This window comes from Astyanax mexicanus, chromosome 8 (assembly GCF_023375975.1).
Source record: "Astyanax mexicanus isolate ESR-SI-001 chromosome 8, AstMex3_surface, whole genome shotgun sequence".
Taxonomy (NCBI): domain Eukaryota; kingdom Metazoa; phylum Chordata; class Actinopteri; order Characiformes; family Acestrorhamphidae; genus Astyanax; species Astyanax mexicanus.
Window position 1 is genome coordinate 6,205,103 of NC_064415.1, and position 20,944 is coordinate 6,226,046.

At 36.7% G+C, this 20,944-nt stretch overlaps 2 protein-coding genes across 2 annotated transcripts in view; one reads left to right on the top strand and one right to left on the bottom strand.

The window, feature by feature from the left end:
• Positions 1 to 20,944, bottom strand: part of LOC125803813 (E3 ubiquitin/ISG15 ligase TRIM25-like) — a 269,398-nt gene that overhangs the window by 73,364 nt on the left and 175,090 nt on the right. The gene's annotated exons all lie outside the window — the stretch shown is intronic.
• Positions 7,885 to 13,776, top strand: LOC125780428 (tripartite motif-containing protein 16-like). The gene is made up of 6 exons (XM_049482153.1): positions 7,885 to 8,517; positions 8,637 to 8,732; positions 9,116 to 9,349; positions 11,264 to 11,423; positions 11,797 to 11,856; positions 13,092 to 13,776. Exons 1-6 carry the CDS (start codon positions 7,927 to 7,929, stop codon positions 13,625 to 13,627), a joined length of 1,677 nt encoding a protein of 558 aa, XP_049338110.1. The 5' UTR covers positions 7,885 to 7,926; the 3' UTR covers positions 13,628 to 13,776.

The following is a 20,944-nucleotide window of genomic DNA, read 5'->3' on the forward strand; positions in this document are numbered from 1 at the left end:
TAACTTTTATGCAAACAAAGGTTAATTGAAATACAAACATTTGCCAAGAGATGTTAGAGATAGCATGTGTTACTGACTGATGTTCATTACAGAACACTGCCATTAGTTCACTGCATTTAAAATAATTAAGCTGGTATTTACTGGTAGTGATCGACCGATGTAGGTTTTGATGGCCAATCAGGGGCGTAGCAGCAAATTCGGGGCCCTGTACACTCTCAGTGACAGTGGGCCCCTATCCATGCCAGTACACAAGGAACGTGAGCAAAAATTTTCATGGGCCCCTCTCTCTACTTGGGCCCTGGGTGGTCAGGTCCACTTTTCCCCCCACTACCACGCCCATGTGGCCAATGCTGATATTTAGTCAGCAGTAGTGGCCGATTGCCAGTGTTGGGAAGGTTACTTTTAAAATGTAATCCCTTACAGATTACTGATTACATCACTCAAAATGTAATTTGTAACGTAATCAGTTACATTACTTCAAGTGAGTAACGTAAACTGATTACTTTGGATTACTTACAATATTGACGTTTTTTTAAGCCTGAATGAATGTAGCAACCACATCTTGCATATTATTCTTTTATTTTTCCTTCCAGTTAATAGATAGACAAATAAAACAGCCTTTTCAATCACCCTATAAAAATACTTATGAAACCATTTAATCAAACAATTTTATAAAACACTTCTATAAATTGATGATAAAATCATTAAAAACCAAACAATGTAACAACAACTGTAAGCTAACTATTTGCAGGTTTGCCACTTTCTGCAGGTGGATTTTTTGCCAGGATTATCTAGGGGTGTAAATCACAAGATTCATTACGATACGATACAATACGATTATTTTAGTCAGCGATACGATAATTTACGATACCTCAAATTATGTCTTTATACGATACAATTTGGTCCAATAGGATTTAATGCGATTACAATCTGTTCCTTTTCTAAGAACTCACAAATGCAAACAAAATATAATTTGAATGTTTTATTATTAAATGTCAAATGCAGTGTAATCATAAACAGTAAACAATAATTCACTTCAACACTTTAATTTCCATTATTTAAGTTCCATTTGAGAACATCAAATGCAGAAGAAATTGTAAAAAAAAAAAAAAAGCGCCTGTTATATTTAGAGTTTACAATGTGTGTATGGATGTTGGTGATGAATAGTCAATCATTCTCTACATTTCCTGATTCAGTAGGGTCTTGACAAACAAATTACAAAATTTGTAATTTATATCACAATGCATTGAAGAGTTACACTGCATTATATTAGGTGTCCACCAGGCGTCTCCAAAGTGTTCAAAACCTCTCCAGTAAATCTGTCTCTATACAGCCAGAGTTTGTAATTTTTTTGTTTGTTTGTGATAAAATAAATGCATGTAAGTCTATTTCAGAGTAATATTAATACTTTTTGATGAAATGACAAACAAAATCACACGTATGCGCGCTGTGGGCGGACTTATGTTTAGCAGAGGGAATTTGGTGACAGCGGTTTGGCATGCCCCTCCCCCAGCCATTAGGAGACCAATCAGGGAAAATTACGTACCAATGTTTTCGTCTAAGGGTGGACTATTGGTTGAAATAGGTGTCAATCACTTTTGTGACGCTGGAGAAAGGCTATGACCCGATTTGATTGGATTGGATTGATCCAGCGCTCACGTTATTGGTTCAAAAGACGATCACTCAAGAAAAAAAGTGGTTTGTGGACCGCTGAAAATAAACGCATGTTTGTGAGGAGAAGTGAGCAGGCGAATAAAGGACTTTATGGATATTTTATCTGCGGGTCAGTGCTGTATTGTGGATGCTGTGATAGTAAGTGAATTTTCTATAATGTAATATGATGTTATTTTATATACTAATAATATGTTATAAGGCTATTTTGTTGGGGATGCGTGTTCCCCATGTAAACAATGTAAAAAAAACAGGCTGTTTTCAGTTGGCGATTTCTGGCGACTGGTTTCATGTAGATGGTTGTAAATTTGCATGCAGGTAGTTAAATTAGTACTAAAGAATATGAGTCAGTTATTTGGTCGGTGTGTTTAGAATATTTGACGCTTATAAGCATTCAACTTTACATAGTCAGAACGGGCCCGCCGACGGGCTAGGGGGCGCTTCTGCAGTGAAAACATTCTGAGCAGGAGGTTGTGAATCATAGAATATTCTGATGTCGTGATTTATGTGAATGTGTTTGCGTTTTGTCAGTGTTGGATTGGAAGACCAAAAATAGAAAAGTACCGCAATGTAATCCATTTATTTTAGCAGAGTAACTGTAATCTGATTACCATTTACTGAAGCAGTAACTGTAACGGATTACAGTTACTCATAATTTGTAATCTGATTACGTAACGCCGTTACATGTAATCCGTTACTTCCCAACACTGCCGATTGCCAATATGTAAAGCCGATATATATATATATTTTTAAACTAATAAAATACAATAATAATAGTACTAATAAACAAGACACAAAACTACTGAACTTTAACATGTATAATGCACAGTCTACTCTGCTTTGCTCTTTTTGCAGTTCACTTGAAACATAAAACACAGAGCAATATAAAAAAAACACAAAAACTTAAAATACAAAATTTCAATGCACTTAACGTACACAAGCAGATAGCAGCGTCACTATGTTTTAAGAATGAACATTCATAAAAATAACACTCTTAGTGAAGACAGTAGCATGCAGAAGAAGTTAAGATTTCTGTCCAGCCATCTGAAATTATTAAAACAGAAATATAAAGGGTGAGTAAAACAAACAAACAAACAAAAAAATACAAAAGATCATTAATAGTTGCATTATTCCATACAAATTATAATTAAATATACATGGCTATCTTGGCCATAAATAAATTATCTTGATCACAGTTATGTGATAAAAGTGGATATAATTCCTCTCCAGTATTTAAGACAACCAAGCTGAACAAGTAATTTGACTCTATTTTAACTTGGGGTTTTTAAAGGAGTTGAGGCTAATACTAATGCTAATGCTAATAATGATGAAGGAGGGGGCATGTTTGTTTACTTTGTGTTAGATCCTGTGATGCACTGATGTAGATTTACACCCACAGTGACAATAAACGTACAGAATAAGTAATATAATAAACTCCGGTAATTAGAAGGACAGTAATTAGTAGAAGAGGAGAATTTAGCTTCAACAACAGAGTTTTAAACAGACACAACACAGAAATATGGGGGTCTTGAGGAGCTCCATTTAACTTATATCCTTCACCTTAAACAGAAGAGGAGCTGGTAAATTAGCTATTTAGATTATTAATAAATATTTACAGCTTCTCATTATCTCAGTGTTTTATTATGTACATAAGAAATGAGTGAAATGGTTCTGTTTATACAGCCAGAGCCGTATAGAGAGAGAGAGAGAGTTGCTTCAGCTCCGTTTACTCCAATCTTCACTTTTTAACAGCAATGGCGACTCGTGGAGCTTCTCAATAGTTCCTGTAATTTAGCAACTAAAACTAGCAGCCCCACAGAACTGCAGCAGAGTACAGCGTTAGTGCTGCACTTTTACAGGATAAAACCATTAAATATCCTGATTTAATACTGTCAGCACACCTGAATCTAAATCACATGTAGAGTACAGCATGATCCCCACTAAATTACCATCGTTAAGATCGTTAACAGAACAGATTAGGGTAAATTAGACAGAGCTAGATAAATAATCCTGTCTGTGTTTGTAGGTTATGTATTCTTGTAACTGAATGTAACTACTCTATTAATTTTAAGATAAGACTTTTAATTCTGAATAAATAAATAAATAATATCATAAGTTCTGAATTTATGGAACTTATTTATATAAAGAAATGTATAGAGAATGTATAAATAATGCCAAAAAAACAAAACAAACTATAGACACTTATGGATTAATCATTTTTACTTTACTTTATTGTTTTTATTTTATATTACATTTTATTGTTAATGACTGTTTACAATGTTGAGTTTATTATTGTACATATTTCAAATTTCTCAGTTTGAAAAGTTAAAATTATACAGACTTCTCATGAAATAAATGTGTTGTTGTTAGTAAGTCAGAATCTGATTTTAAAACATCCCCAAACCCCCATCAATGTAATTATATCAGTTAACATTAGGATATGAATGCCTTTCATTACAATACGATAATCAAAACTCGAAAGCTCATAGAAAAATAAGTTTTTACATTTAAACAAAGCCTATCAATGGAATTACATATACAGAAAAGAGTTGAATATAAATATTGTAAATTACTGCATTCTTTACTTATTAATGGCTAAAACTGCAGTTCTGTCTCAGTGTTTAAATTGCTGATATTAACTTTCTGGAACTATTGGAGCTCCTCATGGGTCTCGAGAACACCAAGCATTTAGGACTTCCGCTGTAGCGACTCTCTCTCTATACGGCTCTGACACTAGCTAGCTAACTGATTATATTATATAAAAGAGAGAGCGAGAAGGAGAGAGAAAGAAGGAGGGAGAAAGTGAGAGAGAAATTAGGCTAAATTGCAGAACATAAGCTGGTTATAAACTGACACACAGCAGAGGAGCTGAGGAGCTCAGTTCCCCAGAACCTGCAGAGCTTCAGACACAGCTGCAGAGAACGGCTTCACTTCAGCTTCAACTGGATCCAAACTGGACAGATAAGTGAATCTATCTGACTGGCTTTAGTAAAGAGCAGTGGAGCTTCTGTGTTAGACGGGAGTTTTAATGTCTAGTAGCCTCTGTGCTAGCTAACGCTAACAGGCTAGCTAACGCTAACCAGCAAGCTAACGCTAACAGGCTAGCTTAAGCTAACCGGCAAGCTAACGCTAACCGGCAAACTAAGGCTGTGACCGAAATGGTTCCCTATTTACTAGTTAGGGCACTATTGAGTATATCAGCCATTTTTCTTTGAGTGTCCGAATCATAAGAGGGGATTCGAACGTGATTTTGAGGGCACTAAAAACTCCCATAATGCATCATGATTTATAGTAAACTTCGCTGCTTACTAAGCAAGCTGAATGTGTCCCAAAATGCTTTGCGGGTCTCGCAACTAAGCAACAGACAGCCGAAGAAACGGCGGACAGCGAGCCACCAGGGTTGCCAGATTGTTACAGTGGGATTCAGATAAAACCAATTTACAGGGTAAAACTTGTTTCAAATCCACAAAATTACTGAGAAAACCACCCAAACAGCTGATGTTTGTCATATTAACAATATTACAGGGTTTTTTCCAACATGATCTTAACTAAAATACCATAAATATCTTAAATATCACTGATTACAAAAAAATATATTTAAATGAGTTTATCTGCATATTTGTATTATGTGTTTTGTGCCTTGTATCATTGTACACACGAAACAAAAACTTAAAAACAGTACATAAAAACAACCTTGCAAGCAATGAAAGAAAGAAATAACTTACTCACATATAATAATGAACATAAACACAGCTTCAAATTTCCATCAGCAGGACTAAAAGCTCTGTCCTGCAGGGTTAGATATCTAACTATAACACCGCCGGGTTAAATTTCCAAACTCTTTACACTTGGTAGTTTTGTTCACCTGTAAAATCACAGCGTTTCCTCCAAACAATTTCAGACACAATTCGACATTTGGCATGAAACCACCCAATCTGGCAACAGTGCGAGCCGGTGTACGCTGCTATTTTTAAGGTTTTCTTCATGTAGTTGTGAGGATCATCTTCTAAACAGCGTAAATATAACAAACAGATAAATAACTTAATGATCAGCTCAGAGCTTCACTAACTTTAATTCAGAGCTCAGTTCAGTGTGGTTGTGGAGTTTTAAACACGGTTCTCACCTGTGTGTGTTTATGCGACTGGTGCTGGCGCATGATAACGATGAGTTAGTGTCCGAATTCACTCCAGTTTTACCACTAATTAGTGAACTTATTAGTATCTCCCTACATAGCGCAACACTAATGAGGGAGTAGGGAGCCATTTCGGTCACAGCCCATCTCTAAGCAACTAGCTAATGCTAATCGACTAGCTAAAGCTAAGCAACTAGCTAATGCTAACCGTTTGCTTTAGCTCAGCTCAGCTAACTCAGTTAACCTACAGGAAAGAAACTCCTGTTTATGATTTAAACTATAGAACAGTGTGTGCTGAAGCCAAACGCTCAATACAGCCAAACAATTAAACAGTAGGGAAATCCCAGCTCCCTAACTAGTAAATATAGTCTTCGCATTTATATTACATTATGTGTTCATCTCGTAAATATAATATACTACATGTTGTAAAGGCATTATTAATTAGGACTTGATTGTATTATTTATTCTCACAGATGACAGCCACACTCCCCTGGATATCTTTAAAATGTACTTTCCAGAGGATGCTCTGGCAGCCTGCTCAAGGAATAACCTGGACAATTTACACTGGAAAAGAACTACTTTCCCACAGGCCAGATTCTCTTATTACTCTGTAATGTCACTGACTGACTGAGGTAAGATAAAATTGTTGTAATTTTATGTGTCAGGATTTTACCCATATTCTGTGTGTGTTTTAAATAATCTGTAAAAGAGTTTTCATTGCCTCTTTTTTTCTTACACTGCACACTTTCCAAATGTAAAAGTGTCTCAAACATTCAATGTGTGAGCCATTAGAATTCAAGTGAGTTTAGAGTACTAAAACTTTTTTAAATAGTTTAATTCCAGATAGCTTAACTGTGTATCATTATTATTGTGAATACATGGGGAGAGTACAAGCTAAAAATCAGTTGTGACGAAATATTGGCTTTAAATATCGGTCATCTGCCACTTGTGATCTTTACATATCGGCATCGTAAACGACAATACAAAAAAAAACAATAAAGGTCGATCACTAGTCTATACGTTCCTCTATATACACACAGTACTAAGGACTGGTTCAGAGGGAGCCGTGCCATGTGTGGCTGTGCTGGGGGTGTGTGATGAGATGTTGGGAATTTTAAAGAAAAGCGTAAATCAGATTGATTCACACAGCATATCATTTGAAATGTCGTAAGTTCTTTGAGTCTACTGATTTTCACGATTCTAGCAAAAAAACTGTGACCTGCAGAGCCTTTAAATTTTTTTGTCCAAAACTTTTAAATGTATTCCTATGGGGAAAAATTTTTAGCTGAAAAGTGCCCGCTGTAAGAAAACCAAAAAGCACAAGCAACGTAATTCAGTGGTTGTAACATGAAAGCAGTAGGAGGAGAAGCATATAGAAAAACGCAAATAGAATAATAATAATAAGATTTTTTCCAAGCCAACTTAATAATTCTCAATCACAGTGGATATAAGTTGCCTAGCTGGTGAACTATCTCTGTTTTGTGTGTGAAAGCTGGTTAGCTATGCTAGTGTAAATAGCTGTAAATAAGGTTAAATAGGCTGTTGGAATGCTGAGTTAGCCTATCTAGCTACTTTATGATCTGTGTTCACAGCTCTGAACAGGCGTTTTAATGAGCTGATTATTTGATTTGAGTGTGTTGAAAGCGGGGAAAGCACTAAATGTGCAGTGCAGGGGGGGGGGGTGGCGGCAGGACAAGGGTTGAGAGGTTCAAGCTGCCAATGTTCGGTTATTGAACAACTTTGTTGAGGCCAAATTCCATCTGAGTGTTGTGTCTTATCTTGTCTACTCTTCTGAATATTTGGTGCATATACACATTCTCACCAGAGAGGTCTCCAAATCCACAAATCTCACAAACCTGCAGTCTGTCTCTTAATGTGATTGAAAGTAAAATCTGATCATTTCCTGGTTTACCTGCAGGGTGTGTGCGTGTGTGAATCGGTGTGTGTCGTGTCTGGATCTACAGTTTTGTCATTAAAGTAAGTTTTCCTGAGTCTCTACAATAATTCCTGTGTGAGTCAGACAGTGTGTGTATTGTAATCTTGGCTAATAAGGAGAATTACAGGATAGTTCTGTTCACTTCTCTCCAACAGAGAACCAGGAAACAAAATCTTCACACTGTAAAATGGCAGAACCCAATGTTTCACTGGCTCAGGATGAGTTCAGCTGTTCAGTCTGCCTGGATCTCCTGAAGGATCCAGTGACTATTTCCTGTGGACACAGTTTCTGTATGGTGTGTATTAACAAGTGCTGGGATGAGGAGGATCAGAAGAAGATCTACAGCTGCCCTCACTGCAGACACACCTTCACCTCAAGACCTGTCGTGAGTAAAAACACCATGCTGGCTGAGGTGGTGGAGAAACTGAAGAAGACGAGACTCCAGGCTGCTCCTCCTGATCACTCTTCTGCTGATCCTGAAGATGTGGAGTGTGATTCCTGTACTGGGAGAAAACACAAAGCCGTCCAGTCCTGCCTGGTGTGTCTGACCTCTTTCTGTGAAGCTCACCTCCAGCCTCACTACCAATCTCCAGCCTTTAAGAAGCACAAGCTGGTCAAAGCCTCCAGACGACTCCAGGAGCAGATCTGCTCTCAGCATGATAAACTGCTGGAGGTTTACTGTCGCACCGACCAGCAGTGTATCTGCATGCTGTGTACCATGGATGACCATAGAGGACATGATACAGTGTCACTTAAAGCAGAACGATCTGAGAAACAGGTCAGTGTGTAAATGGAGTAGCTACTCCAGATTATAGGACCTAATACCTTCACCTGTCCCATGACATGTGGAATTTGAATTTTTAATTAATGTGTTTTGTTGGCTGATTTTATTTGCAGAAGCAGGTGGTGGAAACACAGAGGAAATACAAGGAGAGAATCCAGGAGAGAGAGAAGGAGCTTCAGGAGTTAATAGAAGCTGTGGAGAATCACAAGGTGATTTTTAAAATAAGTAGAAGAATAAAGATCTGATTTCTCCCATTAAGGGTAATTATTTAATTATTTAACTAAAGGTGTCCTCATTTTTAAAATGTCATTTAAAGTCACATTTTATTTTAGTTTTAGTGATCAGTTATCAAAATTAAATCATCTTTACAGCTTCATGAGTTAAGAAAAGCGACAGCATGAAGTTTGGGTTTATGCAATATTTATGTCACATCTTATTCTGTGAAATTATTGGCTGGTTGCAAATAAAAACTCTGACTACTGATAAACTCTGATGTTCCTCAGTAATCAGATTATGAAGTGCATGTAAATCCACTTATTGATGTGAATGAACTGCTCCTAACATTCTCCTCTCTCTGTGATTCCACTACCAGCGCTCTGCTCAGACAGCAGTGGAGGACAGTGAGAAGATCTTCACTGAGATGATCCTCTCCATTGAGAGAAGACGCTCTGAGGTGAGGCAGATGATCAGAGATCAGGAGAAAGCTGCAGTGAGTGAAGCTGAAGAACGTCTGAAGAGACTGGAGCAGGAGATCACAGAGCTGAAGAGGAGAGATGCTGATCTGGAGAAGCTTTCATTCACAGAGGATCACATCCATTTCCTCCAGGTAACAGACTCTGTTTTCTCTACAAATACAAACTTTATTTTAGACTGTTTACACCATCTTTTTAATGTGATCTATATCTGATATTAGTCTGAACAGTTCTTAAACTGAAGCTCATGCACTAAAGAGCAGAGCTTCACATGAAGTTTCAGTTTCACCAGTGACTGAAAGCTGAGCTTAACAGAGAATGAGTTCCAGCTCAATTTAAAAAAGGGCATGTAATTTAGCCTCTTTCTGTCATTCATTTCTTTTGTTCAAACAATTCTAACCTTTTTATTTTACTTTGATGCTGCAGCAGCGCCATCTGTTGGCTGTGTTCAGCAATTTCATTGGAAATATCTTTGAACTCAGAGCCGTTGTGATATGTACCTTTTAAAGGGGACATGAAACATTTCAGTTTGTACAAGTTTTCTAAGGGACTAAATATAATGAAATTTATTTGGGGGGGGGGGATTTTTTATATAAAATGTTTACACACTAAATTATAATATATTTATGTTGGCTACGTTTGAGCTAGGGCGCCGCCATGTTGCCCGTGCAGCGCTGGTGACGTCACGAGGTTGGTTGGATTAAGATCCCAGGCATATAGCTAGAGGAAAAGAGCTTCTTGTTTGTGGAGATTATGGATGAAGATGAAGCTGAACTAGGCTAACATGGAGCATTTACTCAGAGATCTTTCCTGTATAAACCTGAGCAGAACTTTTCAGATGCTTTTCTGAGAGCGAGGGGTTTTGGGAGTGTTTATTCTCTCTCTACGTGGAGCCGTGCAGAAACCCTGCAGCGCGTCCACAGCAGGTACTACCATTTAGCTAGTTAACATGTAAAGTCCAGAGTTCATTAAGACTGAATGAAACGAACATGAGTTAAGTGGATATTGAAACACCAAGGCGCTGTTTGGTTGATAAACCGTTCAGTTTAGAAGTTAGAAAGCTTGCTGGGTACTTAGCTTCATCTAGTTAGTGTTAGTTCGTTAGCTAGCGTTGGCTAGCTAGAATAAGATAGCTAGCTAAGTAGCTAACGCTAGCTATGTTCTCTTTAAATTGTCATTTTATCTAGACTTTCGGTAACGGTACCTCTCGCTGCTCTGCTGGGTGAGCGCATTGTTCTCGTTCCGTTCGGCTACAGCTGCTGCTCTCATAGTAACGTTAACTTTACCCTCAGTCGGACGGTCTGCACATCTCAGCTGATCAGAGGAAAAATAATAAACGGAGGAAAAAAGCCTTGGACTGCAGCTTATTTATCCGGCGCTAATGCCCCTGACTCAAACCCCTCTCCTTCACATAGTCCTGGTCTAGAAAGTGCTCGCCACTAACCCCTAGCATTGCAGCTAACCGGAGGATTCTCATGCTTCAGCGCTGCGAGCCACCGCTGAAGGTATGAAAGTGAAAGTAAATATTTCTCATTCCTCACCCTATTAAAGTTCGGGAACCAACCTCGTGACGTCACTTTCAGCACTGGGACAAGATGGCGCTGCCCTTACTTAAAAAAATGACATTTAGATTGCTCATTATTTTAATTCCGCTTCACTGACAACTGTTAAACTTATAAAATTTGTTAGAGTGAAAATACATCTTGTGAATTAAACTAAATACTTAAAGTGTTTCATGTCCCCTTTAATTAAGTCTGTTACCTCTCTATTCTACCACTGAAACCCTCCCTCACTGCTGTTGTCCATTTTCCATTATGCTCAATGTAAGTTTTGACGTAAATGTTGCATGAATTCTGATCTGTCTTGGATATTGGATATGTATCAGATTTCAATAACACAGCTTTTTATTTCCTTTCACACTGTCTCAATCTGAATCATGAATGACTAATACGATCAGATTTAGGCCAGATTTTACCTGATTTAATTTAATATAAATATGATTTAGAAATTGTTGAAGGTGTTATGTGTTTGTTTTTTTCTACATGTAGAGTTTTCAGACTCTCTCAGCTCCTCCTGGATCTTCAGCATCACCTGCTTTTACTCTCAGTCCTCTCAACACTTTTGAAGTTGTTATGAAGTCTGTTTCTCAGCTGAGAGGAAAACTAGACGAATTCTGGAAAGAGGAATTTGAGAAGACATCAGCTGCAGGTATATTAAATAAAGATTTAATAAAGTAAATATATGAAATGATAAGTCCATAAATAGTCATTCTGCACTCAGTACCTCATAATGACAAAGTAAGTGACTTAAAAAAAGTAAAAGAGTCTGAAGAGTTTCAGAATGCACTGTAGGTTCTTCTCTAAATCCTGATGAAGTGGTCAGTAGTTTCTGGACTGAAGTGGTTGAGACTGTATATAAGGTGTGACTTTATTGTGATTGAAAGTCCAGGTAGGGTAGATTAAGACTCTACATCTACATGGAGAGAAAATCCAGTATTAGATTATTTTAATGTTGTAGTAAATGTACAGAGGGAACAGAAGCTCAGTGATGCTGTGTAGTAACTGTGTACATTTTCCTGTAGTGAAGGAAGTGCAGATCATTATTCCTCCTGAACCCAAAAGCAGAGAAGAGTTTCTGGAGTGTAAGTCCAGCCCTTTCTCTCTCTTTCTCTCTCTCTCTCTCTCTCTCTCCCCCCTTTCATTCTCACAGACTCTCAGAAATAACACCACAATGTACAAATACACAAAGTTTAATCTGACATTTATACGTCTATATTAAATAATTAACTGTTATATTTCAACTGCTTACGTATAAACTTTATAAAAAACACCAACATTCCTCATGAACTTTGATTTTGTGATAATGGCCTATCATAGTTTTGTATTTATTTAGATAAAACATAAAATTTGTGTTTTATAATAAAAACAATGAACATTTTACTACAAATCTGCAATTATTATATAACTCAATTGATTCTCTGAATAATAGATTAAAAAATTAGTATATTTTCTGGATTAGCGACTGTACTGAATCTCTGTGCAATAGTGAGCACTTGTATCCAGGCTGTTTCAGAGGCAAAGTGAACATGGAAAATTTTAAAATGCTCCAATCAAACACTAAACAACAAAGAACAGTAATTTTAAAGTGCATCTACAAGCATAACCAAAAACGTTCAGAAATGTATTGTTTTCTGAGATTTGTGACTAAACTGCAAATCACTTTCACCAATCTTTCCCCAAATATAGTCTCTGATCATCTTCTTTATTTATACTGATAAACTTCTTTATTTATACTGTAAAGTTCTACACAATTCTGGATAGTTCTGAAAACTTCTTGATAGTTCTCACAGTTCCAGAAGCTTCTGGAAGTCTTTAGTATACTCAGCACTTTATATTTCACAAATATTCAAAAAAAAAAAATCAGTTTCAGATATGATTGTGCCACCACTAAAGCAAAACCTATATTTTGTATATTCTAATTTTATTGTATTCTTTAATTTTAGCTTATTTTATCTATATATCTATTTTAATAACAGCTCTTGGTTGTAAACTGGATCGTAAGATCACAATTTCGTTCCACCTCATGTACCACATGTGATGCAAATGACAATAAAATCTTCTTGAATCCTTGAAACTTTCTGGGGAATAAAGACCTTTTTATTTTTTAAAGAATTAGGAAAACACACTTAACACCTGAAAACAAAAATATACATAAAATTGTTATGTTGTGTAATGGAATAATAATGAAAATAAATCTTTCTTTAACATAATCAAACACTTTTCATAGATGCTTCCAGTATGTTCTCTGGTTATTTCAGTTTTAGGGGCTGTTTTTAGATCATTTTCTAAAAGCTGATGGGTTTTCTCTCTCTTTCAGATTCCTGTCAGCTCACACTGGATCCAAACACAGCTTTTAAATACTTCCTCCTGTCTGAGAGGAACACAGTGGTGACCCGCAGCAACACAGTCCAGCCATATCCTGATCATCCAGACAGATTTGATAGATGGGCTCAGGTTCTGTGTAGAGAGAGTGTGAGTGGACGCTGCTACTGGGAGGTTGAGTGGAGAGGAGATGGAGGGGTTGATATAGCAGTGTCTTATAAAAGCATCTCCAGGAAAGGAGGAGGCGAGGAGTGTGTGTTTGGATGTAATGATCAGTCTTGGAGATTGTTATGTTATTCCTCCAGATACACATTCAAATACAATAACAGAGAAACTGAAATCTCCGGAGTGCCCGTCTCCTCTAGAATAGGAGTGTATGTGGATCACAGGGCAGGAACTCTGTCCTTCTACAGCATCTCTGATACCATGACCCTCATCCACAGAGTCCAGACCACCTTCACTCAGCCGCTCTACGCTGGGTTTGGGTTGAGCCACGACTCATCAGTAAATCTTTTACTTTCAGCAAAATAGATGAACATGCAGAACAAAGAGAAGAGCTGGATGAGATCAGATAAGAACTGCAGAATCTAGACTGTAGAGCTGATCAAATAAAGTTATAATAGTGCTGGGAGATATTGTTAATATAAATAATCATAATTCTGAACGGTAATTACTTCTGTCCCAGATTAGAACTGCAGGTACATTTCCTGTATGGAAAGATTTATTCAGATTTAGCGTTAAATTGTTTAAACCGTTTATATCATTAACAGAGCTCACAGTAACAGAGTTCATATTTTAAACTTCATATTACAGAATTTTATTAATTTTTAACACATTATCATTTATTATAAACTGAATGAAAGATCACAATAAAATGTTTAAATTATTATACTGTTTTTTTATCCTCAACATTTTTACATTAAAACAAAGAGAGAGGAAATCTGTGTGTTAATGCTTTAACTTTAATTTTACAATTAATGTAATATCAAAAGGAAAGAACAAAATATATACAACATATAGTCAAATATAATAGAAAATATACATTTAACTTACTGTACACTACACACATTAACTTACACTATGAAACACAGTTTTACAATATTGCACTGTTGATTGTTGCTTAAATTTAATATATTTATCATCGCTGTAACATAAAAACATTATATCTCTAAAGTATCAACTTTACATTTCTATTTGCCCTTTAATCAGAAAATATTGACACAGTATGAAGATAAAGTATAAACATAAGATACAGTAGACATAAGGTTTTTGTGTTACAGCAGTTTTAAACTAATTAATCTAATATATGTGATTCTATGTTTGGTTGATTTATTTGAACATTTTATCATTTAACTCTACACAGTTCTCTGTATTAATTTGATTTTATTTGTAATGTACTCAGATTGTATTCCTGTAATCTTGTAATGTTGTGGGATATATCTTATAAATAATAAAGTGGAAGCTGAAAGCTCAGAACAGAGGATCTAATTTGTCTAATTATTACTATTAGTTCTGGTTTTCAGAGCACTAGGAGCAGATGTCTGGGATAAATGGCTGAAGATGAAGCTGTTTTCTCATTGGTTTCTTTTGCAGCATTGAACCTAGCATTCTTAGACTATGCTAGAACTAGAACTGATCCAATCAGGGTTATTATCACAACAATGAAAACACAATATATAGAAATAAAAATATATATAATAAATGTATTAGCTTGTATTCTTCACTCTACAACATAATTACACTGTTTTAAAATGTACTGACCAGTATCGGCTTATTCAGATTTTTGATTAATCAACATCACTAAACTAATCGCTGTCAAAGGTGAGAAAAGTATCTCCATTCATTACTCTGTAGGTAGAAGTATAGATACTAGGGGTTAAAATACTTCTGTAGAAGTTGAAGTATCAACTCAAGCTTTTTACTCTTTAAGTAAAAGTGTAAAAGTACTGGATTCAAAACTACTTAAAGTATAAAAGTAAATGTAATGTAAGGGGAAAATAATAAAGCCATTAAGAACAAAAGCTTAGGCCACGCCCACAGAGTCCTATAGTGCACTACACCCCTCCCCAAAAATAAATGTTTTTATAAGCTATAATGACTATATTGTGCTATTAAAATGTTAATGTTGATAATATAATTTGGGATTTTGCACTAGGCTGTTCCCTGTTTTAGCTGCATATATTCTCATTGTAAATGAATGTATTTTAGTAGAATGTAAATATATTAAAGAAGCTTAGTTTGTCTGGAGTTTTTTCTGTAGCATAAAACCCACAAAGCTATAAAAACTGTGCTACTTTACTTCACCTACTGATTTCAAAAGACTAAAAGACATTTTTTCTCTTTAAAGCCCTTAACAGATATGTTCTATTACATGAAATAATGTTAACAATTAAAAAGGTTTAAAAGAAGAGAGGAGAATTAGCTCTGGAGACTGTCTTCCGTGTTTATCAGATTGCTTCTGAGTGACTGAAATTAATGGGGTTTTATGGAGGATTTAAGCAATAAATCTGAGTTCATAAATGTTTTAGGATAATAAAAATAAAAACAGAACAATATCACATGATTCAGCACTGCAGAAACATTTTCTAAAGCTTTTAAACTCCAGTTATAAACCTTTTAAACTCCAGTTAGCTCTCTAACCACTCAGCACACATTAGCATCAATGCTAACTAGCTCCTCTCTTCACTAAAACCTGTTTGACATAGAAAAATGTACATTTATTTGCTGTTTTAGTAAAATGAATCATTTTGCTTTGTAAAATCAGAAGAATATTAAAAACAAGTAGTTAGACTCTATTTTAACTTGGAGTTTTTAAAGGAGTTGAGGCTAATACTAATGCTAATGCTAATAATGATGAAGGAGGGGGCATGTTTGTTTACTTTGTGTTAGATCCTGTGCTGCACTGATATAGATTTACACCCACAGTGATAATAAACGTATAGAATAAGTAATATAATAAACTCAGGTAATTAGAGGGTAACAGTAATTAGAAGAAGAGGAGAATTTAGCTTCAACAACAGAGTTTTAAACAGACACAACACAGAAATATGGGGGTCTTGAGGAGCTCCATTTAACTTATATCCTCCACCTTAAACAGAAGAGGAGCTGGTAAATTATCTACTTAGATTATTAATAAATATTTAGAGCTTCTCATTATCTCAGTGTTTTATTATATACATAAGAAATGAGTGAAATGGTTCTGTTACACCAGCCAGAGCCGTATATATATAGAGAGTCGCTTCAGCTCCGTTTACTCCAATCTTCACTTTTTAACAGCAATGGCGACTCGTGGAGCTTCTCAATAGTTCCTGTAATTTAGCGACTAATACTAGCAGACCCACAGAGCTGCAGCAGAGTACAGCGTTAGTGCTGCACTTTTACAGGATAAAACCATTAAATATCCTGATTTAATACTGTCAGCACACCTGAATCTATTTAACATGTAGAGTACAGCATGATCCCCACTAAATTACCATCGTTAAGATCGTTAAGAGAACAGATTAGGGTAAATTAGACAGAGCTAGATAAATAATCCTGTCTGTGTTTGTAGGTTTTGTATTCTTGTTACTGAATGTAACTACTCAATTAATTTTAAGATAAGACTATTAATTCTGAATAAATAAATAATATCATAAGGTCTGAACTTATGAAACTTATTTATATGAAGAAATGTATAGAGAATGTATAAATAATGGCCAAGGCAAAAAACTATGGCTGTATTCGGAATGGCATACTACATACTACTCGCGTACTAAATCTGCCTAAAGCCAGTATGCAGTACACAGAATAGCTGCGGTCCAATCTGAAGGGAGCTGCCTAGGTAGTCATTGCCTTCGAAGGCAGCTCCCTCGTTCGGCAGCATTTTCACCCATAAGGGATCTTATAAGGCAGAGCGTTCGGGGCACGCTCTGGAGTCAGCATACGTCCTCACGTCTAGCGCGCTGTGCCCGTGAGCTGTTTATAAATAACTAAAGTTAATGATCACTTACCTCGGGATAAATCAGTGGCAAAATGCAGCGGCAGCTATTTCTCTTTTACTCATCCAAATATTACATATATTTAAATATTCATGATTTACTTTAATTCTACACTTTTCCTCACTTAATTCTCAGAGTATGGTCAGTTTTATTTATGTATTTAATTTATTTTTGATTAGATGCTTCATAGAAATGCATGAGTAATGAAACCATAATATAATAAATATTTTGTATGAGCCATCAGAGCTAAATTATCAAACTAAGCTACGTTTCACACAATAGTACATTCATACACAGTCAGCTAATTTATCTTTACCTTTTAGTTGCATAAAACACATGATTCATAAACTTTTTATTTATTTATTTACCCATACCCACTAGTTGAGATGTGATACTACAATAAGCATAGTGACTATAAAACACAGCAAGCAAAAATAATAATGTTAAGAGAGAAAACTTTATTACATTCAAAGAAAAAAATATATATTCATAAAGGGAGCTAACGCTGCCTCCAGCCGGTCTGACCAGCGTTCACCTTCCCCGGCCCACGTTCATCCCTGTGGAAAAAATAAATCTGAATTAGTAACAGTGGTTTATGGAGAACACGCTCATAATTCCACTATTTACACAATTAATCACTCAGTTACAGGTAAATCTAGTTATTCCCTCTAACAATTAAACTGTTTACGCATTAAATCACTAAATTACAGGTTATTCTACACGTTTACACTATTTACACAGTAAATCACTTAGTTATACGTAACAGTGACTTAAAACAGTTAAAATTTTTTATACTGGACGGCCAGGGTATCTTTGTTTCCTAGCGGGGGTTTCCTCAGCGCTGCAGCCGCGTTTGGTACTCTGTAAGTCGGCTAGATGCGTGTTAGCTTACCCGGTAAATTAGCGCGATAAGCTAACGGTAGCTTCCGCCGGTCAGGTCTTACATTAAATGAAGTACAGGCGAAAACAACGATGGAAAACAACTTAAAACAGTCTAAAATATGCTAGTTTGATAAACCCACGCAGCGGTGAGTGGAAATACAGGAGGGAATTACTCACATTTGTACAGAAACTCCGTGGCAGGCCGGCTCCGTCCGCCATGTTTTTAAATCTGAGCGCTGGAACTCTGAGCTGGTGAAATGCATCATGGGATTGCCTTCGCCGTGAAGGATACATCTCACGCTGCCTTCAGAATCGGGGTAAAATAAGGCAGCTGCCCAGGTAGGCAGCACATGCTACCTTCCGAATGGGACAGTCCTTTTCTCGGGAGCGCGCCTATGCTGCCTGCAAATGCTGCCTAGTTGGGCAGCTCCCTTCAGATTGGACCGCAGCTAATGTGACCAAACTGAGGATCTGTAGTGCACTACAGGTACCCGGATGGTGTACTACTCCGCTCCGATTCCGCAGTGTGCATGGAGAGCTATCTTCGCGGTGTACTGCATCCCAACATGCATTGCGACTGGCTTCTCCAGCTCGCTTCAGAAAAAAAAAACAAGATGGAGGCGAGTGCGAGAGATTTTTAAATTTTATAAATAAATATATTTTTAAATTAAGGGAATTATTTTGGAAAGTATTGGCTCACCGCTGTCGAGCCCCCTCCGCTGCCGCGGCCGAGCGCTGTCCGCCGCCGGGACTCTCCGCTGCCGCGCGTTCTCCGCGGGTGGGGACCCTCCGCGGCCGCGCGTTCTCCGCGGCGGGGACGCTCCGCTGCCGCGGCCGAGCGCTGTCCGCCGCCGGGACTCTCCGCTGCCGCGACCGAGCGCTTTCCGCGGCCGGGACAGCGGAGGGTCTCGACAGCGGTGAGCCATTACTTTCCTTGATGCAGTAAATGATTCCCTCAGTTTTAATAAATTATTCTGTTATTTTAATAAATGATTCCCTCAGTTTTAATAAATGATTCTCTCAGTTTTAATAAATTATTCTGTTATTTTAATAAATGATTCCCTCAGTTTTAATAAATTATTCTGTTACTTTAATAAAAAATTCCCTCAGTTTTAATAAATTGTTCTCTTTATTTAATAAATAATTACCTTTGTTTAATAAATCGTTCTGTTGATTTAATAAATAATTCCCTGTGTTTAAATACATATTTTTCTTTTAAATAAGGGAATGATTTGAATACAAATTAATAAAATTGTTTGATTTGTGTTGAGATTGTGTAAATATGAATGAGAGTTTGTTTAAATGTTTTCTTCTTGTTGGACAGTATGCAGATCTCATTAGTTTTAATAATGAAAAGGTAGGACATTTTTCATGTTCTTTCTGTTTACAACTCACTCTGAAGAATTCGGAGCACTACAGAGCACTGACTGGTGTGTCACAGCAGGACCGTGTAGGGTACTACAATCAAAAGTGTTACAGTACCGAATACTACATACTGGGCAGTGTGTAGTATGCAGTACATACTAGTGCAGTATGCAGTACGCAGTATAGTAGTATGCCATTCCGAATACAGCCTATACACACTTATGGATTAATCATTTTTACTAACTCTTTGTTTTTGTTTTTTTATTCTGTTTTTATTTTATGTTACATTTTATTGTTAATGACTGTTTACAATGTTGAGTTTGTCATTGTACATATTTTAAATTTCTCAGTTTGAAAAGTTAAAATTATACAGACTTCTCATGAAATAAATGTGTTGTTGTTAGTAAGTCAGAATCTGATTTTAAAACATCCCCAAACCCCCATCAGTGTAATTATATCAGTTAACATTAGGATATAAACAGTGTTGGGAGTAACGGCGTTAAAACTAACGGCGTTACTAACGCCGTTACTTTTTTCAGTAACGAGTAATCTAACTAATTACTATGACTGTAACTATAAGGCCGTTACCATTTCCGACACCCCGTTACTGCACGTTACTTTAGCAGCTCTATGAACTTTTTTTTTTTTATTTCGCTTTGCCCTGGTTAACCCCTCCTCTGTCCGGTGAACTTGAGCTTCTGGCCGCTGTGCCTGTGGTTTGGCGTGGTGAAGTGAGGCACAATTGTGACGATTTGCGTGCTCTAATCAATTCAGTGATTGCCGTGGACAACCCAAGTTCCGAATTAAGGACGTTAAGCTCTTTTTAGCTGCTCCGGTTTTTGTGGTGCTGCTGCTTTCTATTTTAGAGCTTAGATTCTCTGCCCGAATCCCACCTGACCTGAGGACCGACCCGAAATCAGGCTCCTATTTTTATTTTATATAAAGCTCTGGTGTGATAATCACAATGTTGCTAAGTAACCAATTATTATTGTTCACTAAAGCGAACGAAATAGCGAAAATTGAAAGTGAAAAACATTTGTGTTAACTGAATCTAATAAAAACGGTAATTAAAAGGAAAAACATAACTATCTCGAACTGTATTTTGTGTTTATAAAACTAACTAAAACGAACTGAAATTACTGATAGAATACCCTCATTTTTGTGTTTAATTTATTTATAAGCGCTGTTGTACAGCGGAGTTGTACAGCGGGAGTTGTTGTGCCGAGCGCGCGGCACTCGTGGTCCCTTAGTTCTTGTGTAAAGCGCTCGCGCTAGCAAGCCCACCCTAAAATGAACAGAAAAAATAAAAACAAAATAAAATTAAACTATAATAAAAATGAAAAATGTAATCATGTAGCTCTGGGCGCACGTGAACGCCTCCGCGTTTGACTTGCAGCATTGTGTGTAGCTGTTCTTAAAAATCATTTAAATTAAATAATAGTTCTATGCTTCTATGTTACAGTGTTAATTAACATAATTCTGATTATATTTGGCTCATTCAATCAGCCCGAAAACAGACAGTTTATGGGGCGGATCGGGTCAGGCTCATAATGACAGTTTATGGTTCGGGCTTGGGCAGAATGTGCACGGGCTCCGGCTGGCTCTATTCTCTTTTGGTGAAGCT

Excerpts from the sequence above, each read along its gene's own strand:
- LOC125780428 (XM_049482153.1), top strand. The coding sequence starts at position 7,927 with ATGGCAGAACCCAATGTTTCACTGGCTCAGGATGAGTTCAGCTGTTCA. Across the intron at positions 8,518-8,636 it reads CAGAACGATCTGAGAAACAG|AAGCAGGTGGTGGAAACACA; the intron begins GTCAGTGTGTAA and ends TTTTATTTGCAG. Across the intron at positions 11,424-11,796 it reads TGAGAAGACATCAGCTGCAG|TGAAGGAAGTGCAGATCATT; the intron begins GTATATTAAATA and ends ATTTTCCTGTAG.